At 46.2% G+C, this 21,476-nt stretch overlaps 1 protein-coding gene across 6 annotated transcripts in view; it reads left to right on the forward strand.

Moving 5' to 3' along the window:
• Window positions 1-12,729: 12,729 nt before the first annotated feature.
• LOC133350825 (hepatocyte nuclear factor 4-gamma-like) overlaps window positions 12,730-21,476 on the forward strand; it is an 83,334-nt gene continuing 74,587 nt past the window's right edge. For 3 of the 6 annotated variants that reach the window (XM_061565586.1, XM_061565588.1, XM_061565587.1), the window contains exon 1: window positions 12,970-13,057. In XM_061565586.1, coding sequence (XP_061421570.1) covers window positions 13,018-13,057 — 40 coding nt within the window. In that variant the 5' untranslated portion in view covers window positions 12,970-13,017. Of the gene's footprint in view, window positions 12,816-12,952; window positions 13,058-21,476 lie in introns of those variants that run through there. The other 3 variants (XM_061565593.1, XM_061565594.1, XM_061565591.1) reach the window with 2 other exon arrangements.

Below are 21,476 nucleotides of genomic sequence, written 5' to 3' on the forward strand. Positions count from 1 at the left end.
TTGAACCGTAAGTTCGAGTCTAACCGGGTGCAATGTGAAAAATACCCCACGCAAAAAAAAAAGCCCTGGGGAAATGGCCAATGGGTTGGAAATTCCACCTTTGATGTATATTTTTTTGTCCCTAGTAGGACAGGTATAAACTAAAATAAATAGGGCCAACCCACAAACCAAACACGTGTCGCATAGTGTTGGCGGAGCAGGAGCACGCCTCTGCACGACGGCCTATGCTGTGGGCGATGTGTCGTACTTCTCGTGCTTGTTGCCATTGCCCCAGAAACACCTAATTGGTACCACCCAAGGTGACAAATGCTAACAATTATTTTTTGGGATGTCATATACCTAGATCACAAATACGTACGGTAGCAAGATCTTTGTGGTAGCTTTTAATGATACATTTCATGAAGGCAGGATACTCTAGCGCGTTAACGTAAGTTACAAAAAAATCCAAGTGATATGACACACGCATGGAATATAAAATAAATAGGAAGAGTATATACGAAACAGATTATATATCTCCGAAGCCTTTTGTGCTTGTGGTGAATACTGCACGTGGTGGACACTGCCACCCCAAGTTGACCGACCAATCCTGTGTGGCTAGTGGGCTCCCCCGCGTCTCCTCGCAGGCCTGTTTGTCAAAGATAATGCCCTCGTGGTGGCACGGGTTGCACAAGCGTTAGCAGCTTGTTTTTCAGTAGCACTGAGGTCAAATAACAACAGTACTCTAATGCGAGAAATGCCACATTCATAAGAAATGTGTTACATCACTTTGTACGTGTGTGTTGAACTTCTTTGGCGCTGTACGTAGCCAAGCTGCCAGGTTGAGTTGAGTTACACTGTGCACATTTAAAATAAATGTTCTTGTATTCTACACGACAATAATACTATTATGGTGAGTAAATTGTGACTGCTTCAGTGGTCTCATGCCGTAACTAAGGGGTGAAATAAAACAAATAAAACTGCTTATGAGTGCACTACTGTCTCTATGTTATTGTGTCACTAATAGAAAAATATATCGAAGGTTCGCTCGGCCGACTTTTTCCGTCTTGAGGAAGACTCGTTGCTGAGAGTAAAATAACAAGAAGACCAGGGTCTCACCGCACAGAAATACATTGCAGTCAAATTGTATTTCCTTCCATCAGCCTAAAGGCCTTCTGAACTAGTTTCTTATTTGTTGATGAATTGGTTCCCTCTAAGAGAGAAAAACAATTCAATGTTGATTTGTACTTTGAATTTTTTTTTTTACCAAAACATAAATCCAACATTAAGGTTCGACTAAGAAGTGATATGAATGATAGTGCTTGGCTCGTACGGAGACTGGCTTCCGACTGTAGGAATGTGGAGTTTCCACCACCAGCTCAGGGAAACTAACAGAATTAAGTTCCACACATGAGCTCATGTGAACAGGGAGACACTAAATATTTGAACAGTATAATGGAAAAGTGATGTCAGTACTGCCAATAATCATTCAATACCTATCGTACTTCCTACAGTCAACTTTAATATGAACCATGCCCTCTAAATTCTGCCAAACCTCTTTGTTACTTGTGGGACACTAAAAAAAACATCTCTGCCTCAAATCTCCCCACACCTTTGACACAAGCAGTGTGATTGGTGGGTGGAGAAAGCGCCAAGTGCTTGGTACAGAGGAGGGGGGGTGTAAGCATTCATGCCTTTTGGTGTCGCTTTAAAATGCCATAAAAACACTGCCGGTGCATGGATGAGAAAGAATGATACTCCTTTAGTGTTTTCTAAAGGACACCGTGTTTAGAGTGCTCGACTCACCGTTGGAGCTTTGTGGGTTCAAATCGCGGTCATCACGGGTCAATTCAGACCATTATCCCTTCAGGGTCGATACATTACGTACAGGATCACTTTTTTTGGCAAGTAAACTTGATCAATTGTACATTTCTGGTTCATACTCAATAAAGTACTCGGGCACATCACTAATTCCATGCTGACGATTATAATAATCAACTGTAGGGAAATATGTTCACTATTTCCCAAAAGTTGGAGGCAAATGAGCATCGAATGGTGGCAGCAGTTAATGTGATACAGCGAGCACCATTATCTTAATGACTAGCAGTTGCGTCTGGCATCCCGTGATGTGAACCATCTGCTAGCAAAGTGGGCAAACACCAGAGCCCTGGGTTCTAGTAGAGACGGCATGGAGATGTCCTCGCTGGGCTAGCTGTTTGTTGGTCGCCAGTGTTGAATCAGCAATGTTTAACTTATCACGCAAACACAAGCAAAGTAAATTTTAACCAGCATGATTAAAGCGGCATTACCTGGAAACGTACAATATACCGGTGGCTTGATTGCTTTCAATGTAGAGCATTTTATTACCGAGTCTACTGCCGCAAAGTTTCTCATATTATGTAAGGTTTATTTTTTGTATGATCAAGTAAAGCCGCCCTTCCCTTGGGATTGCGAGGTTTTATTTTTACACTGCTGTGGTTTATCCAGCCGTGCCGTTTATCAGATGACACGTATGGACAGATACCAAGTAGACAACATTAGTGGGATAAAACATTCCGATCTTGGTAACGTTTTGGCCTTGTATTGAGTTTCCCAATACATCAAACCAAATGGAAGAATTGCTGCTCCAAAGTTACAAATGTGGCCCTGTGCAGATTGTGGCCAATGGGGTGGGAGGGGGGAACCCGGGAAGATAAATAGCCAGGCAGATTTAGAGCTGTGGTCAGAAAACAGGGGCCTTGATACGCAATGGCAACTCAAAGCACATTGGCTGCAGCGGGATGTTGACCCGTCATAGATGGTAAATGGATATAAGCTGTTTTTCTTGTGAGATTTGTGTGCACAATGCGTCTGCCCCCTCCCCCCCCAAAAAAAAACAGGTGGACGATAATGACGACTATTATGATAATGTTTTTACCCACAAAAAGACTCAAATGTTCCTGTTTATTCGGCACGTAAACAGTCCTTCTTGCAAAATGTTATTCCTCTTAAGTTCCCGCACAGAGAATGCAATGGCAGCCAACAGCGAACTTCACAAAATGGAATTTTGTACGTGCCATTTGAACAATTTGTGTGCGCGAAATGCCATGATGTTTTATCACATGCTCTCGTTAGATTTTTTTCTCTCATTTAAATGTAAATAAACTTGAGATATGAGAGGGAAAATAATTTTTCACTCACGTTATAAAAAAATGTGTGTAATCCAATGCCAATTTTTTGGTGGTTTTAAAATATATATTTAATAAAGATCTAATAGAATGGAATATTAATTATACATGACCCATTACTGTAGTTGTGAAATACTGTTCTGTAGAGGAGAAATTCCACATCGAGGATTCACACGCAGGAGGAACAGTTAGGACTATCTCTCTGGCGTTACCATGATACATCGATATTAGAATACGTCTATCATACCTTATATAATATATACGATAAACGTAATATCCATTGTTGCTTAATATGCTTATATCGGAATTATCACTGCTCGTGTTATTTTATTTCATGTTTTATTTCCTTATATAATATTGAAACAACTAACTCAATTATAGTTGTAAATATGTAGCTATTAGCCATGAAATGAGTACTTCGATTTTCTTTCCCCACAATATTTGAAGGCACGACAATTGCTATTATGATGCCATCATTTTATTAGTTTGTCTAATTATCCATTTATTTTTGTGTAAACTTATCACGTGAGCATTATCAGCACATATTGTAAGAATTATAATTTCAACTTGTAACACGCTGCACAGTATTCGCTCACTGTTGAAAAGAAAGGATGGAACTCGGGCGGGTCTAATGTTATTTGGCCATATTCACGATGTTGGTCCGTATGAGCTGCTGAAGTTGGGAGAGAGGGTACTTGCACCAGGAGTAGTTCAGATATCACTCACCGCTGTTACCCATGGCTGGGAAATGGAACTCAGTTTGCCAGGTTCACATGATGAGTCACTTCGTTGAGCGATCATTTGTGGCCAGGTCGCTTCTGAAAAAGAAGCTAATAACTCACCTGGTGACGTAAAAAATAGTTTAGTTTTATTTGTATATTTTTAAAGTTATGTAATTACCCTTCCTATACTTTTCACTCCTCTCGTGTTTTTGTATTGTTTTGACCTGCCCCGACTGGACATCTCTGGAAAAGAGCTTTATAGCTCATCAGATTTCTCCAGCATAAATAAATATTCTCATTCTGAGGTTTATAATGCAGTGCACTAACCATTGTACCACCACTCCCCCCAATGCATGGCGAGGTCAGCAGCCTCTTTACTTTGCTGTCATCTAGAATTTTATTGGCCCCGCAGGTGAATGTCTGTGTGTGGTTTACTAGCTCTGTGTACACCATGCCTTGCTTGAGATCACACGTGGATACAATTATGTGGTTGGCAGTGGTGTTCAGAGGTTTTTTATTGTGTGAATAAACGAGGGACAGCCTAATCCAGCCAGACCTGGGGGATCTAAATAACATAATTTTTCAGTCCATAAGATGGCCAAAATAGTGTTCTGGATAAAACAACGCATAAACTTTCAGTGAGGTGACAGCCAGTTGATAAAGGACCTCTTTCATTGGGGAGAATAGTTATACTCCTGAGTGCCACCTCTCAGCAAGCACACTGGCCTGTGAGATACCTTAAAACTTGGATCTCAAATGAACATAGTCTGATTTTTTGGACTCACAATATTAGGTGCAATACTTCTGAGTTCAGATATGGAAAGGGAGTCGACAGATCGCATCATCTATTCAACATCAATTAAATAAGTACTGCTATAGTCGATGGGTTGGTGGCATCAATGAGAACCCAAAAGATAAAGTCTTAGGCCTAAATTAAGAGATTTCCATGACCAGAGATAAAGTAAGAGTGGAAAAAAAAGTATTCAGCCTTATCAGCTGACACGTGACAACTGACAGAAGAGAAGGGACATAGAGACTTGTGAGTAAGTCTAACATTGGTCATCCTTTGGTTTCTTGCCTCTGTTACGGGAACTTTGAATTTCCACCACTGAATCGGGGCTGCAGTCCCACACTCCGACTTTTGACTTTACCACGATGAGCCACACGACCTTAGCCGGCCAGTTGGACATCGGTTGGCTTCGTTGTTCCTTGTTGTTGAGTAATTTTCCAGCAGGACGGTTCGGGTCGTTCTATTAGGTAGGTTAGGGTAGATGCCATGAGTGTGCGCTTTTTCGATGTCAGGACATCATCTCGTGACTTTACCGAAAGAACCAAAGAGTATGGATTCCTGCAGTCACAAAAACTTCAAATCAAGATAGGATATAATCTATTCAACGTAAATGACTGGGCCAAGCGCGCAGTCAATGCACAAGAGAGAGAAAATGCAGTTGTCATGACTTAAAACTTTCGTGACTGCAGGAATTAATATTCTTTGGGTCTTTCGGTAAAGCCACGTAGATAGAAAAAATCATCAAGATAATAACAATATCACGACGTTTCGATCGCAACACAAGCAGTCGTCTTCAGGTGAAAAAAGAGGGAGAAATCTGCCGAGGCAGACTGTTTATAAAGGTTTAGAGATGGGCGGGGAAACTAATATAAATGTGGGAGAGGTACTACGGAGCTGTGGGGGGTGGCCATTGTATTGTGAGAGATTAGCATGTCAGTGTAAGAAATTTGAAACTCGGCGAGAGCTCGGACAGCGCAGTGGCCACATGGAGGTGGTAAAAGAATGGCAAGCTGCCATTTACTAACACAACTAACGGTGGCTGTGTTAGTGAATGTAACTCAGAGAGTCGAAAATAACTGCTAACATAGGTAGGTAGGATAGGAACATCACAGCCAGTTATGACCTAAACTGGTTAATAACGTCCTTCCAATGATTGCTCAGTTTGTACCAATCTTCTCGGTTGAAATTGTGTCTGTGTTTATATATCTGGATGGCTTCATGAACGAATCTTTGTTGATAGCCAGTGGGTTTGCAGAGTACCTTCGTCTTGGCAAAATAAATGGCGTGTGCCCACAGCGTTAAAACAATGATCAGCCACGGCTGAGGTATTGGTCCTACCGTGTTTCAGATCTGCCTTATGTTCACGGACCCGGTTATTATTTTGATTATTTTTTCTATCTACGTGGCTTTACCGAAAGACTCAAAGAATATGCAGTTGTCATGTTGCCCAAGCCTCACATGCCAAACTGGCGGCAATACTTTCCAGCGCCACGACCATATCAAATTTTTTTTTTCCAATTGTGCAACTAGGTTTAATTATGAGGCCCGTTCCATCAGCGGAGACATACCACGGTTAATTCAGTGTTTGTATGACACGTAAGCAAACTAAGCACATGTTTAGTGCCTCAAAAAACTAAAAGGTGCCCCAGATTCATGAAACACAATATGGACGCATTAATATTGGCTCAAAGTCAAATCCTCATATAAATAACAAGCAGCTGCAGTAAAAAATAAGCCTAATTCATCATTTCTATCTTTTCTGCAGCTCTCACGTCACTACATCTCTGGCTCTTGTCAACAATATCGTTTCCCTGATCTCATACACCTCTGTCTTTTGCCCACATTTTTTGTAATTGTACAACATCTTTATTTCTTTGTATCTATACTAGCTGTACTACCCGGCTTCGCCCGGGACTTGTATCTACCACGGCCGGCCGCCTTTGTCTCCCCAGTGGCGATGTTAATACGCTACAGTAGTTAAGTTACTCGTTTGAGGCAGAGTCGACCTAGGGGAGGTTCAAATAATCGTCACCGGTGGTGGCCGTGAGCGGGAATCGAACTGGGTTTGCCGGGTTGGTAGCGCAGCGTAGCGTTAAGCACTACACCCACCGCTCCTCACACACCACACACGCACAGACACACACACAGACACACACACAGACACACGCAGACACACACAGACAGAAACACACACACAGACAGCACGCTAACCACTACACTACCGCTCCCCACACACCACACACGCACACACACAGACACACACAGACACACACACAGACACACACACACAGACACAGGCAGCACGCTAAGCACTACACTACCGTTCCCCCTACACAACACACGCGCGCGCGTCCATAGGTACACATACACGCGCTTGCTGCAGACACACACGACTTTCAGGGTGCATACGGCAGTAAACGACTGAAATAATAAAGCGGCAATGCTGTGTAAGGAACGCCTTAGACCCGCATTATACATTTGTGTAATGCGAGCGTAAACACACAAACACACACAAACACATTCACAATACACACACACATACATGCAGACACACAGACAGACACATAACACACATACATACACACACATACAAACACAGAAACACATACACACATACATAGACACACACATACATACACACAAACACATCCACAGACGTACATACACACATACATACAGGCACGCAGACATACACATAAACACATACAAAAAAACCCACATACATACACACACACATACATACACACAAACACATGCACACACATACATACACACATGCATACAGACACACAGACATACACATAAACACATACACACATACACATGACCCGGCTTCGCCCGGGACTTGGATCCACCACGGCGGCAAAACCGACATACATACACACACAGACATACACACAAACACATACACACACATACATACACACATGCATACAGACACACAGACATACACATAAACACATACACATGACCCGGCTTCGCCCGGGACTTGGATCTACCACGCCCAGCCGCCTTTGTCTCCCAAGTGCCGATGTTAATACGCCACACCAGTTACTCGTTTGAGGCTGAGTGGACCTAGGGGAGGTTCAAATAATCGTCACCGGTGGTGGCCGTGAGCGGGAATGGAACTGGGTTCGCCGGGTTGGTAGCGCAGCGTAGCGTTAAGCACTACACCCACCGCTCCTCACACACCACACACGCACAGACACACACACAGACACACGCAGACACACACAGACAGACACAGACAGACACACACACACACAGACACACAGACAGCACGCTAAGCACTACACTACCGCTCCCCACACACCACACACGCACACACACAGACACACACACAGACACACGCAGACACACACAGCACGCTAAGCACTACACTACCGTTCCCCCTACACAACACACGCGCGCGCGTCCATAGGTACACATACACGCGCTTGCTGCAGACACACACGACTTTCAGGGTGCGTAAGGCAGTAAACGACTGAAATAATAAAGCGGCAATGCTGTGCGAGGAACGCCTTAGACCAGCAACACATTTGTGTAATGCGAGCGTAAACACACAAACACATACAAACACATACACACACATACATACAAAGACAAAGATCCCCCGTATAGCCTGAACAGACTGTAGGGGCAAGTGCTGTTAGCGAGCACCTATGAAGGCCGGAACGGTACACGAGGGGGTGGGTGGCCAGCACCACGCCCGACCGCCTTTGTCTCCCTAGTGGCGATGTTTACACACCGCACCAGGTACTCATTTAAGGCTGAGTCGACCTAGGGGAGGCCCAGGACCGGTTCAGATAATCGTCACTGGTGTTAGCCGTGAGCGGGAATCGAACCCGGGTCGCCAGGTTCATAGCGCAGCGCGCTAACCGCTACACTACCGCTCCCCACATACATACACACACATACACACAAACACATACACACACATACACACACATACAAACACACAGACATACACATACACACAAACACACACATACATGCACACAAACACATACACAATACACACACACATACATGCAGACACACAGACAGACACGTAACACACATACATACACACACATACATACACAGAAACACATACACACACATACATAGACACACACATACATACACACAAACACATGCACACACGTACATACACACATACATAGAGACACGCAGACATACACATAAAGACATAAAAAAAAACCCACATACATACACACACACATACACACAAACACATACATACACATACATACACACATACATAGAGACACACAGACATACACATAAACACAAACACACATACACATGACCCGGCTTCGCCCGGGACTTGGATCCACGATGCCCCGCCGCCTTTGTCTCCCCAGTGACGATGTTCACACACGACAGCAGTTACGCTTTTGAGGCTGAGTGGACCTAGGGGAGGGCCAGGTCCGTTTCAAATAATCGTCAGCGGTGGTGGGCGTGAGTTGGAATCGAACTGGGGTCGCTCAAGCAGCTTAATGACTGTTTGTACAAAGAACATATAAAGAATCGATTATAGTAACCAGGCAAGAGTCCACATTATAGACTGCCAGTACACGCACTCAGCTTCATAAGCAGGCTAGAGTGTACATGATAGAGTGGCAGTACGCTCACCGAGCTTAATAAGCAGGCTACAGTGTACATGATAGACTGGCAGTACGCTCACCCAGCTTAATGAGTATTTGTACAGTGAACATTAAAGTAATCGATTGTTGGCGCGTTGGGTTTAAAAGTAATATTAATAGCACACATTGTGGTGGGGGTGTAGTGAAGAGTAGGAAAAACTTTGATGAATTTACCTCAGAGTGGCGTGGTGGGTGTCGGGGCCTAGTAGCGTGCAAAGCCTGCGGCCTCGCCTAAAATTGTCGGCTTGGAAGAGGCAGGGTGCGGGTGGCGTTCCTTCCCCCCCCCCCCCTAGCGCTCCAACAATACTGTGTAATGGCTATTATTTAATTAAATACGGAGCTTATGAAAGTGGCGAAGGCGTGGCTAGCCGTTGGCAGGGGCAACCGCCGTCCAATGAAACTGCAGCCCTTGGCGAAGGCGTGGCTAGCCGTTGCCAGGTCCAATGAAAGCGGCGAAGGCGTGGCTAGCCGTTGCCAGGGGCAACCGCCGTCCAATGAAAGTGCGTATGGGCCAAAGTCCACACACACACACACAGACAGACAGACATGAACGATTTTATATATATAGATATATAAAATCGCGAATCTGTCTGTCTGTGTGTGTGTCTGTGTGTCGCCGGACCATACGCAGTTTCATTGGACGGCGGTTGCCCCTGGCAACGGGTAGCGACGCCTTCGCCGCTTTCATTGGACGGCGGTTGCCCCTGGCAACGGGTAGCGACACCTTCACCGCGGGGTGGACGCCATTTTTAATTCCCGTTAAAAATAGGCGCACGCATTAACACGCGACTCTGAGGTAAATTCATCAAAGTTTCACGTCCTCTTCACTCCCCCCCCCCCCCCACCACAATGTGTGCAATTACTATTATAGGGTCGGTAGATTATAAAATTATAGCGATTAGACAGTATTATTGTAGCGCGGGGGGGGGGGGGGGGAACGGCACCCGTACCCAGCATCAGCCGGGTGGGAAAATCAGGCGAGGCTGGAGGCTCTGCACGGTGCTAGGCCTCGACACCCACCACGCGACTCTGAGGTAAATTCATCAAAGTTTCACGTCCTCTACAGAGTGGTGAGGGAGGGAGAGTGGTGAGGGAGGGAGAGCGGTGAGGGAGGGAGAGCGGTGAGGGAGGGAGAGCGGTGAGGGGGGGAGAGCGGTGAGGGAGGGAGAGCGGTGAGGGAGGGAGAGCGGTGAGGGAGGGAGAGCGGTGAGGGAGGGAGAGCGGTGAGGGAGGGAGAGCGGGGAGGGAGGGAGAGCGGTGAGGGAGGGAGAGCGGTGAGGGAGGGAGAGCGGTGAGGGAGGGAGAGCGGTGAGGGAGGGAGAGCGGTGAGGGAGGGAGAGCGGTGAGGGAGGGAGAGTGGTGAGGGAGGGACTCAGCCTCAAAACGAGTAACTGGTGTGGCGTATTAACATCGCCACTGGGGAGACAAAGGCGGCCGGGCGTGGTGGATACAAGTCCCGGGCGAAGCAGGGTAGTACAGCTAGTCTATATCTAAATGATCTCGCGAGGAATCTACACGTTAAAAGGGGGAAGCTCCAAAGACAATGTCTGTTTAGGGCCCCCAATGGGCCAGCACTCCCGCCAACTACTGCTTAGGCAAATTTTATGCTGACTGCTAATGACCCATAGTGAAGACCATGTATTCCATGGTACAAGTCCATATAAAATAAATAACTCTGCATATGAATATGAAATGAAATTTTGGTCCATCGTTATCCTCTGGGCCGTCAGACAAATGCTTTCAATGAGTGCCGCAGTGACGAGATGTGAATTACCTCGCCCAGTATACAGGAGGTCGTGGGTTAAATCCTGACCCTGAAGCCTCTATATTTGGAGTTTGCTTGTTCTCCCCGTGGTTGCATGGATTTTTCTGCAGGTCCTCTGGTTTTTCCCTCCACATTTTAAAACATGCTGCAATCTGAGTATTTGGCTGCTGTCGATTTCCACGTGATACGCCACTTTGTTGAGCTTCAATTTGTGGCCAGGTCACTTCTGAAAAAAAATATATATAGATCTTCCGGATCTGGGTCAGATTCTAGGATAGTAAACGTGTGATCCCAGAAGGGGGGATTGGAAATTGAGTGCTGAATGCGTGACTGTAATTCTGTAATAACCAAGAGGTGGAGTGGTGGCACATTGGTTAGACACACACCGCATAGGAACTTGGCGATATTCTCGGCCATGAGGTACATCGGTGACGGGTCATTGCCCCACTCCTCTCCCGAACCCACACTGACCAGCGTGGTAAAATATGTAGTCGTGGTGTATGCTATATTAGAGCCAGACACGGCGTGGGGGAGGTCCTCATCATGTGAGCGATGTGGCAATGTCGGTCCTCTCAGTCAGACTGGATGGGATCGTTGGGATTGCAGCTTACGAAAAGCACCTGCGCGTCATGGGACGACGGGTGGCCTGCATCCAGCAGCGGAGTGAGAAAGGGTTTTGCAAATCGACTTGTCCGTGAATGGATGAAACCTCTACGTACGCCATGTGGCACGATACTTCGCATAGGCTACACACGTCGCTCAATGCCACGGCATGCACAACACTCGGCATGCACAACACTCGGCATGCACAACACTCGGCATGCACAACACTCGGCATGCGTTTGCAGCGAATTGGCAATGCCATTTTCTGCGCACGGCGTAATCCGCGGGCACACTGCGGCCATATTCATCTTTGCTTTGTTGGGAACAAATGGTTTTCAACAGCAGTTCGTTATTCGTGGGCTTGTTACATTTTAAACATCAAGGTCTCTCTCGGGGGGAATAAAAGCTGTTTGCATTCCACCGTGCGTACGTTGGTTCGGGTTGGAGGTGGGCGTGTGGGGGGGCGCAAACTTTGTCGTTTGAAAGTAAAAGAAGAGGGGGGGGCGGCTGTCGATGGCAGTGGCTGCCACAGAGCTATGTCGGGGGGTGGGTGTGTGTGTGTGTGGCTTGCGGAGCAGGGTGTGGTGGTGAAGTGTTTGTCGTTTGCCCAATTGACAGCCCAAAGAATAGAGACGCGGCCCCCGTGACGTCGCCACCGCCGCCTGCCCGGACGGGCGGACGGGTGGGCTTGGTGCCGCAGGAGGTGCGAGCAGGGGCGTGGGTATTCTGTGTGTGCTCACCGCAGCAGTCCCACAAGGTGTGTGGGGAGAGAGAAAAAAACCCACCACTGTGTAACCGGCGAGCTGGGGGGGGGGGGGGGGGCGGTGGGGGTGTTCAGGCGAAGTGGGTCGGCCCGTTCTCGTGGGGGGGGCATGCCGGCAAAACTAAAACAAAGGTGTGTCCCGGGCACACGCGGAGCCCAGGGAAAAAAAGCTTGAGCGTTCAACGGCAATGTTTGTTTAATGTTATTGCCCCCACAGCGAATGCACACACACGCACACAAATTATTGATCCCTGAGCGTTCTCTCTCTCTCTCGCTCTCTCGCCCCCCCACCTCTCTCTTCTCTCTCCTCCGACTCTTGTCTGCCACGACCTGCCGATTTGCCGTTTTCGGCGGTGAAAATCGGCAGCGAAGGTCCCAAGGTGCTCGCTCGCACCGTGACGAAAACGGAAACTCCGTGGAAGGTTTCGTTAAGAGAGAAAAAAAAAGTGAAGTAGTTGGCCGAGCGGACGAGAGTTGCTTTTTTGTTTGGTGTATGTTTGCTGTGCGTGGGAGGGTGGGGGGGGTTTCTTTTATCTTCAGCAAAAAAAACAAAAAATTAGTTTTGCGGAATGGTGAGACGCAATGGAACTCCACAACGATAAAATGAAAGATGTCCACTTTGGTGAGTCCAATTTCGGTGGCGGTGTTGGGAAACGCGTGCTGCGGTTGTTGATGCCATTCCCTGGCCTTCTGCCATCCAACTCAGGTTAATGGAATATATTTTAATTGGTGACTTAACAGATTAAAAAGGTTTATAGATGCTGTGGAAGCTGTTGAGAGGGGGGGGGGACGACTTTTAAAGTCCACGTTGTCTGTGTTGTATCTTGTCGGTGTCAAAAATAGGGCAGTAGTTAATTGAACGAAGGGCATCAATTGGTGACGAATTAGCATAGACTACTGGTGAAACTTGAGCTCTTTACATCGCGATCGGTGAAGTCACATATACCTTTCACGCCACCTTAGACGGTGAGGTTTTATCTTGGTCATTCGCTCTGTGAATTTACAGCGCTGCGGTCTTAAATTGTTGCAATTAAGATGCGGACTTTCGCTAAATTTAGACCGAGAAGGGAATCATCGTTGATCAGCCGTCTCCGTAAGGACATTACTTAGCTATGCCAGTGACACTTTGGTCGTGGTGTATGCTGCATCAGAACCATACAGGAATCTATCCGTCTTTGAACTTTGTAAAATACTGTGCTTAATTTGTGGCTTAAGGAGAAGAGCGTTGGTGAAGGATTTACTGTGCTGAAGCAATCACCCAAGGCACTCGTCGTTGTCTGCATTGTGTCGTCGAAGGCAGCAGTTGTTCATTGGTTGCTTAGTTGGGGATGCCACTTGGGAGTTGGCTTACACGTGGAGGCTGGTTTCAGATTCTTGGGATTCTCAGCATTCGTCAGAATAAGCCGGAGACTCGGGAGAGAGCCAAGCGAAGGCGCCTCGGCAACATTCCCAGTTGATGTTCGGCTCACACCCCCGTGAATGTTGGGGGAGGGGGGGCACCAGCAGTAGACTGAATTTAACAGGCTTTCATGACCAGTATTATTCATAATAGAGGGTTTTTTTATGTGTTAGATCGCATCAATATAAATGTGTCGTTAAACCCGCCACCACCCGGCACAGCCAATTAGTAATGTTGTTCACGTAAAACGTGCCCATTATTTACTAGTTAAGAACACCGGTGTGTTGGAGTGAGTAAACCCACAAAATGTACAATTTGAGTACGACGTTTCGCGGGTAATTACAACCAGCCTCGTCAGGCGACAGCCAGAGTTGTGGAGAAACCCTCCTGTGAATAGCACGCATGAGAACTCAGAATCATAATCTGCATTTTCACTGGAGGAATCCGATGAGCCATGAAGCTGTTTTTGTACAGATGTCCGGGAGGACGGGTCAGCAAGTTACATCGACATGAAAGGATACAACTATACGCAAAAGAGTTATCAAATTAAGTCAAAGTGTTTCCTTGCTCAAACAAGTTGAGTTGCTGTGATCGTCTCTATTGGTGGCAAAGATTCTACATTCCTATGCTGGGTCTAGGCATGTGATCATTTAAATAATTGCCATGACTTGAGTTTGTGATATGTTTCGATAATTGATCATTTTTGCATGTTTTTTTACAACCGTATCTCGTTTTTGTTGTTATTGAGTGTTTTCTGTCTCGTTTAGCCCAAGTGTCACGTTAGGAAATCATTGTCATGTCGTATGCATGCGATGCCAACAGTCAGTTCTCACAAGTGTAATTCGCCCAGTTGGGACCAATTTCTTTTCAGGATTGACTTCGATTTGACTTTACTTCCCACAATGTGGAACTCATTTTTCTAAATATATTTCATGATGGGCCAAGTCAGCGTCTGGGAAATGAAGTCACAACCTTTAGAAGCCGTGCATCCTACTAGTTGTGAGGCAGGAGATGTGTGCATCTACGTTGAGCTTCTTTCGCACCGTACGTAGCCAACCGTGCTAATAATCGGAGGTGCGGATTGGAGGTGATCCGGTGCCATTCTATTGCCGCTAAATTATGCAACTCTAAACACCCGATTTCATTCCTGCGTATGCCAATGTGTTCAGGATCTAAATACCAATGTTGAGGTCTACTTGCCACACGAGGGCTTCGGAAGAGACTTGGTGTAATTTTGCTATTCCTCCATTGCAGCTTTACTGTATGGTCCATCGTTTGGGTTGCATGGCCACAGTCCGCACTGTGGCTTGTCTTTAATTATCTATTCATGAAGGAGATGTGCGCATCGGCCTGTTGATGTTCTGATGTGGTTGACGGTTCCGAGCTGTGCCTCTGAGGAATGTCAAAGCCAGGCGGTGCAATGTTTGGGTCTAGAATTAGGTGGTTATTCTCGACATCCACATTGTCGCACTCTGTTCACCAGCGTGTTTGTGCACATCTGGGTGAGATTCTGGGATGGTGACAGCGTGATCCCAGAAGGGGGATCTGGACAGGAGTCGGGGACGAGGTATAGTGTTGAGGGTTCGTGGGTAGGTTGCCGTTGGCAATAAACGTGTAAACTCTCTTGCGGTTTATGTATCTCCGTGAATATTTGGTGGCAGGATGAACCCCATGAAATAGGATACCTGGGGGGTTGATGTCGTTTTCAGCATTCCGGTTATAATGCACGTCGTGTGAATCAAGTGTGCGTTCAGGAGTTTTGTGTACGAGCTCCCAGACCAGGCTGGAGCGCAGTGACTCTGCCACTGAGGAGATCGGTGACACGGCAGCAGTTCGCAGCGCATCACCTGAGGTGCCTCTGGGTCGTTCCTGTACATTTATGGAGGAGGACGATTCTTGACTTGGTCTTTCCACAGATATGTTTTTTTTTTATGTGGGGCTTGAAGTTTAGGCTTCTATCCATGATATATCACGGACTTGGGCCATATTGCACGGTGCTACCACAGACAGACACATCAAGGGTGAAAACTGCTGCATGGTTGTATACTAATGATGTGGAGTGGTGACAATGGCTAGAACCCAGCGACCTGGATTCTTAGAGCACTGCCCTGCTCTGCTCTAAGAGCCCAGCGACCTGAGTTTAATTCCTATCCATTGCTAACATCTGTAGCGAGGGATATCTGCATCAGTCCTAACTCCCCGCAATCATCAACTCGCATTAATCAGCATGGTGGGGATGTATGGTCAAACAAACAGAATATGAGGTGTGGAGAGGCTTTAATCCAGCAGTGGATTGACAAGCACGTGTCCCACTTGACGGGGTCTGCTTTCCAAGTCCTCCTTCTCCACAGTCTTCGACCCATAGCCATCTCTGCGGGAACACCACGTAAACTCCAGTGACTTAGGACCCTAAACAATAAAATATAGATATACACTCGTCAGCAATCCACACCCATATGTCTGTGTGTACATGAGCGAGAAGCGTCAGGAATACTGCGGTGCTCAATTCGGGGAAGAGGACTTTTGCAGGAAATGGTCACTGCGGTCGTGTCACTGGCATTCGACGGAGGCGCAGAAGCGTTAACGACGGGAGGTTCAATGGCACACGTGGTTGGGGACAGTCTGCTTGATATCCTCCTGGGCAGAGGTCGCAACCGGGTACCCGATACCCGTACCCTACCCGTACCCGGCTGGGTACGGGTACCCGTTTGCGACCCTGGTGCGGCCGGGTACGGGTAGGCCGTGAGTCACTGGTGAGTAACTGTTTGTCACTCATTTCCCAACGTCTTGTCTCTTCTCACAATTCAAGTTCCTAGAATCAACCCACCCGCGCCTGCAATATGGCTTCATCCCAGAGGTCGCAATCGGGTACTCGTACCCGTACCCTACCTGATACCCGGCCGGGTATGGGTAGCCGGGTATCGGGTAGGGTACGGGTACAGGTACCCGTTTGCAACTCTGGTGCGGCCGGGTACGGGTAAGGAATCAAAAACCATTTGCGACCTCTGCCTCCGAGTCGTGTGACTGGCAGGCTCCTTCCTGCCAGGGGGCTCTCTGCCTGTTGAGATGCCGGTGGGAACATCGCCCGCTGTGCTTGTGCCAAGGGTGTGCCAAGGGCGTGCTAAAGGGGTGACCCAAAGGACCGTGCGGCACATTCAATGTAAGACGACACCGGGACCCCGTGGATTTCAAACCAAAACGTTTTGCTTTGGAAAGCTCTGCGCCCTGTTAGCAAGGGTGTGCGCGGGAACGAGGTTCAATGAAAATAGACGAAGGAAACTTTGGATCTGGGACGTATCGGCGGTGATGGTGACGGTGACTGCGCTGAGGGTTGAAGTACATATTTTGCCATCGCGAGGGGCGTGTGGGGCATAACAGCTGCCTCGTCTCATCCACCCTGTGCTCTCACGACACGTTTGAGCACTGCCGGTTTCCATTACTGGTCATTACACCCCATTACACATACGGTGCAGTAATCTGTGTATACAAATGACTGTACCGATTTGTGTTTACAAATGACGCCCATGTAAACCACAGCATGGTAGACGACTTTTAAGAAAAATATAAAGTTTGTGCCGTATTCCAAAAGGCATCAATAAATGTGACGAATTCTCTCGCGTTTGCTCCTCTCGTTCCCTTGGTGGACGATGATTAGCTGCACGTGTCAGGGAATCAGGGCCTTGATATGTTTCACTATTCTTCGGTTTAATATTGCGGTGAATTTAGCGGCCTCTAGTGGCTGGGGGGGAGGAGTTACGTATGCGCATGTATGCGTGTATGTTGAACTTCTTTCGCACCGTATGTAGCCAACCGTGCTAAACGGATGTGCGGGGGAAGGACGACAAACTGAACACAAAAATCAGTATCATGAGGCCTCCTTTGCCAGTACCAAAATATAAGAATAGGTTTTCCCCTTTTTTCTGGCAGAAAAACTGAAACCTTTTTACAAGGAATCATGTCTGTATTAACCACAATACTTGTGGTCAGTATGTTTTTTGTTTGCACAAGTGTTGTGGTTAATGCAGACATGATTCCTTGTAAAAGGTTTCAGTTTTGCTGCCATAAAAAAGGGGAAAAACATTCTTACAAAAATCAGTTCTAAAGAAATGAGTTTTCAATCGAGATTTTAAAGTGCATAGCTCCAGTGGCTTCCTAATATCGGAAGGAAGAGCGTTCCAGACGGCCGCAGAAGCTCATCTGTAAGCACGTGATGCGGTGACTGTTTTTGTAGCCAAAAGCTGCTAGGAGGATGACCGGAGTTCGCCTGTTGGTTTATGCTCCTTGACGAGATCAGCAAGGAATTATGGTTCATTTGTGGCAAGGACTTTGTGTGTAATGAGTGCCACCTTATAACGTATTCGTTCAACAACCTTGAAGTCAATGCAGGTTGGCGAGCAGTGGACGGACATGGTCAGGTCTTGCAGTACCCGTCATGGCACGTGCCAAAAACCGTTCTGTGACACCGATTCATACATCGTGCTGTATCAGAGTCAAAATCCATCAAGTTTTACGTGTGCAATGTGATAGTGTTGTGAGCTTGAGAATCAATACAGCATTGACGAATCATCGAATTGTTACACCCGCATTCATTTTCTCACACATGGAACGTATTGCATCAGTGTCTTGCATCTGTGGTGTACCGTTCAGAAACTTTGTTTCTCTATTAAGGCAGTTGCTATTGACGAATGTGTCGATATTTATTGTGTTACCAGTACATTTTAAAACACCTGTTAGATGTCTTCCTTGGGCATTATTCACGTGTATTTTAAATATGTTTTGAATACTTTCCCTCGATTTGTGGACTTTATTTTTTAAACGCCTAAACCCGGTAAACATGCAGTATTGGGCCAACGTTGGTACATGGTTGGGACCGTGGGTCCAATGTCGGCCCAACGTTCCATGTTTATCGGGAACTAATGTAGGTTTTCGTTTTCTTATAATCTTGCCTTATATTTAATTTCAAATATTATAGTTGGAATTATTCATTGGGACGATGCTTGCACTGTTCTGCATCGTTGTGTACTCAATCAGAGCGTATTGTACTTGTTGTGCTCTGCGTGTCAGAATCAGAATCTTTATTTAGACTGTAGGAGGCGGAATCCGATGAGCTATGAAGCTCTTTTGCACAGATATCCAGTATGGGGTGGGTCAGCAAGCTACAACGACAAACAATACAAACAAAAAACAACGTTAGGAGTGCAAAATAGAGAAAAATGTAAGCAAGTCACTAAATACAAATACATAAATTCTATAAGTGTGATTTTACAGCACTAAATGCAAGCTTGGGCAAGGCAGCAAAAGCAACAACAGTCCCAGACACCAAAACAATACACAGTTCCTCAATACAACGGCACATAACATTTTAACTATCGATACACAGACATGTACGTGTATGACTCAGGTGTCTCTCGCGTGACTCGGGTATTCCTTGAAAAATAAACGCTTCGTCTCATTGGGCTCTTACTTAAGTTTAAATTCGGGGTAACAAACAGGATACTGTACGTGCATGTACATTAGTGCTGGGCAATTCTTCCAATTCCAAGCCTCGAATCGTGATTAGATTTGTTTAATTTAATATGATTTATTAATAGGATCGGTGGAATTTTTGAAGGACTGGAACCTCATGGAGCCTGGTGTGGCATTTATGCTTAAAGGGAAGGCCCATGGGACTTGGCTGGCCCAGTGGAATTTCAACATGGAAATGAATGGGCATTCTTACTGGTTGATTGATTCATAGGGTCTCAAAGAATCAACATTATTTCAAAGGGTAATTCCTGTTTCTCCATTCAAAGGAATGGACTTTTATCCGTATGTATGTACGTGTATGCTGAACTTTTTTTGCACCGTACGTAGCCAACCGTGCTAATCGGAGGTGCTCTGGAAACATCCCATTCAAATCTATGTGGATTTTAACATGGTAAATCATGCGTAGAGGGATCGCGTGAATGTCAGCGCTGTTGAGAGACGAAGATAGTTGAGGGCCTGCGTGATGCCACTGACCTAATCACCCCCTCGTATACCACACTGGCTTTAATATGTAATCGCCAATAGTATTTGCCGCATAAAATTCGTCTATAAACTTAAATCGACATGTCGTGTGTGTGGAGTACATAAAAAATGCGTAGCTCCTTTGTCAATCCGCTGCTGGATGAAGGCCTTCCCACGCCATGTCAGGAGATTGTTTGACCATATTCATTGTTGATCGGTGAAGGAATGGGGGGCGCCCAGAAGCAGTGAGATGCCACTCACCACTGATGTTCACCGTGGCTGGAAATCAAACTCGGTTCGCCGGAGTTGTAGTGCGGTGCGCTAACCAGTGTGCCGCTTCTCTGCACCGGCATCTGTATGCTGAACATACAAAATAATGGTAATACATTCGAGGAAATGTATACAATGTATGACAGTAATGCTTGGGACAATGGTAGCCTCTCAAATCCTTAGGGGAGTCGCATATAACATGGCCTGAATTGCCACATCCCCCAAAAGTATGCAGTTTAAAGCAGTTTGGTGAATGAAAGCCTCATGAGTCCAACGCAGAAAGCCCCGCCGAGTTTCGGAGCTCTTTAGCGAGTGCAGTGCCGGTTATATTGCCCTGTTTTTCTGCCGATGCCTGGCTTTACAGTTATTTGAGTGACCTTCGCTGACTGGGTTGCCATGGGCTTTATGGCCACGTTAGCTATCGCATCGCTCAGCGCTGCTTTTGTGTTGGAATAAAAAACATGCTCAGATCATACCGAAGTGTAATTTGTGATACGGATATCGTTGCGAACAAAATAATTCTATACAATAGCAATATATTTTGAAGAGCAGTATTGTTGCAAACTTGATTGTGTGTGAAGCTTTGCAATTTGTTTTACAGGGATTCGTTTTAGAAGTGTTCACACTTATCAAAAGAAGCTGATAATTTTCCATTATTCCTTTTTAGATGTCATTTATTATTATTTTTTTAACCCAATATAAGTGAAATATATTCGCCTAAAAAATAAATAAGATATGTCAGATAAAAGCCCTTCATGTTCAAGTCTTCCATGTCATTGTGAAATGCAATAGTCTTGGATACGTTTTGTAATATCAGCAATCATCAGCAAGCAGAAGCCAGTTACATTATCATCAATGCACTTCTCTGTGAGAATGAATATGATGATACAGGTGAATTAAACAGTGTGCATGTGAGTGTAATGGTCCACCATCGAAATAATCGTGCCTGAATGGGTAGCAGGTTCATGCTTGTGTTTGGGTGAAGTGTGGGTACCACCCCTTTCTGCACTGTTTGGCCAGTGAGGAATCCAGTGTTACGTTTTCGTCGGTAATAAATAATCTGATTCGGCATGTACAGGGCACATGTTTATCCTTAGACACCAGTGTGTCTGTCTATCCTTTTGTGTATTGGGATCGGTAGTGCAGCGGTTAGCGCGCTGTGCTACGAACTCAGCGACTCGAGTAGGATTCCTGCTCACGGCCAACGCCACATTGACGATTATTTGAACCAGTCCTGGGCCACCCCGAGGTCGACTCAGCCTCAAATTAGTACCTTGTGCAGTGCGTTAACTTCACCATGATGGAGGAGATCAAGGCGACCGAGCGTGGTGCTGGCCACCGACCCCATCGTGTGCCATGCCGGCCTTCATAGGTGTTCGCAAGC

Source organism: Lethenteron reissneri, chromosome 35 (assembly GCF_015708825.2).
Source record: "Lethenteron reissneri isolate LAM-NWPU_2019-01 chromosome 35, ASM1570882v1, whole genome shotgun sequence".
NCBI classification, from domain to species: Eukaryota; Metazoa; Chordata; class Hyperoartia; order Petromyzontiformes; family Petromyzontidae; genus Lethenteron; species Lethenteron reissneri.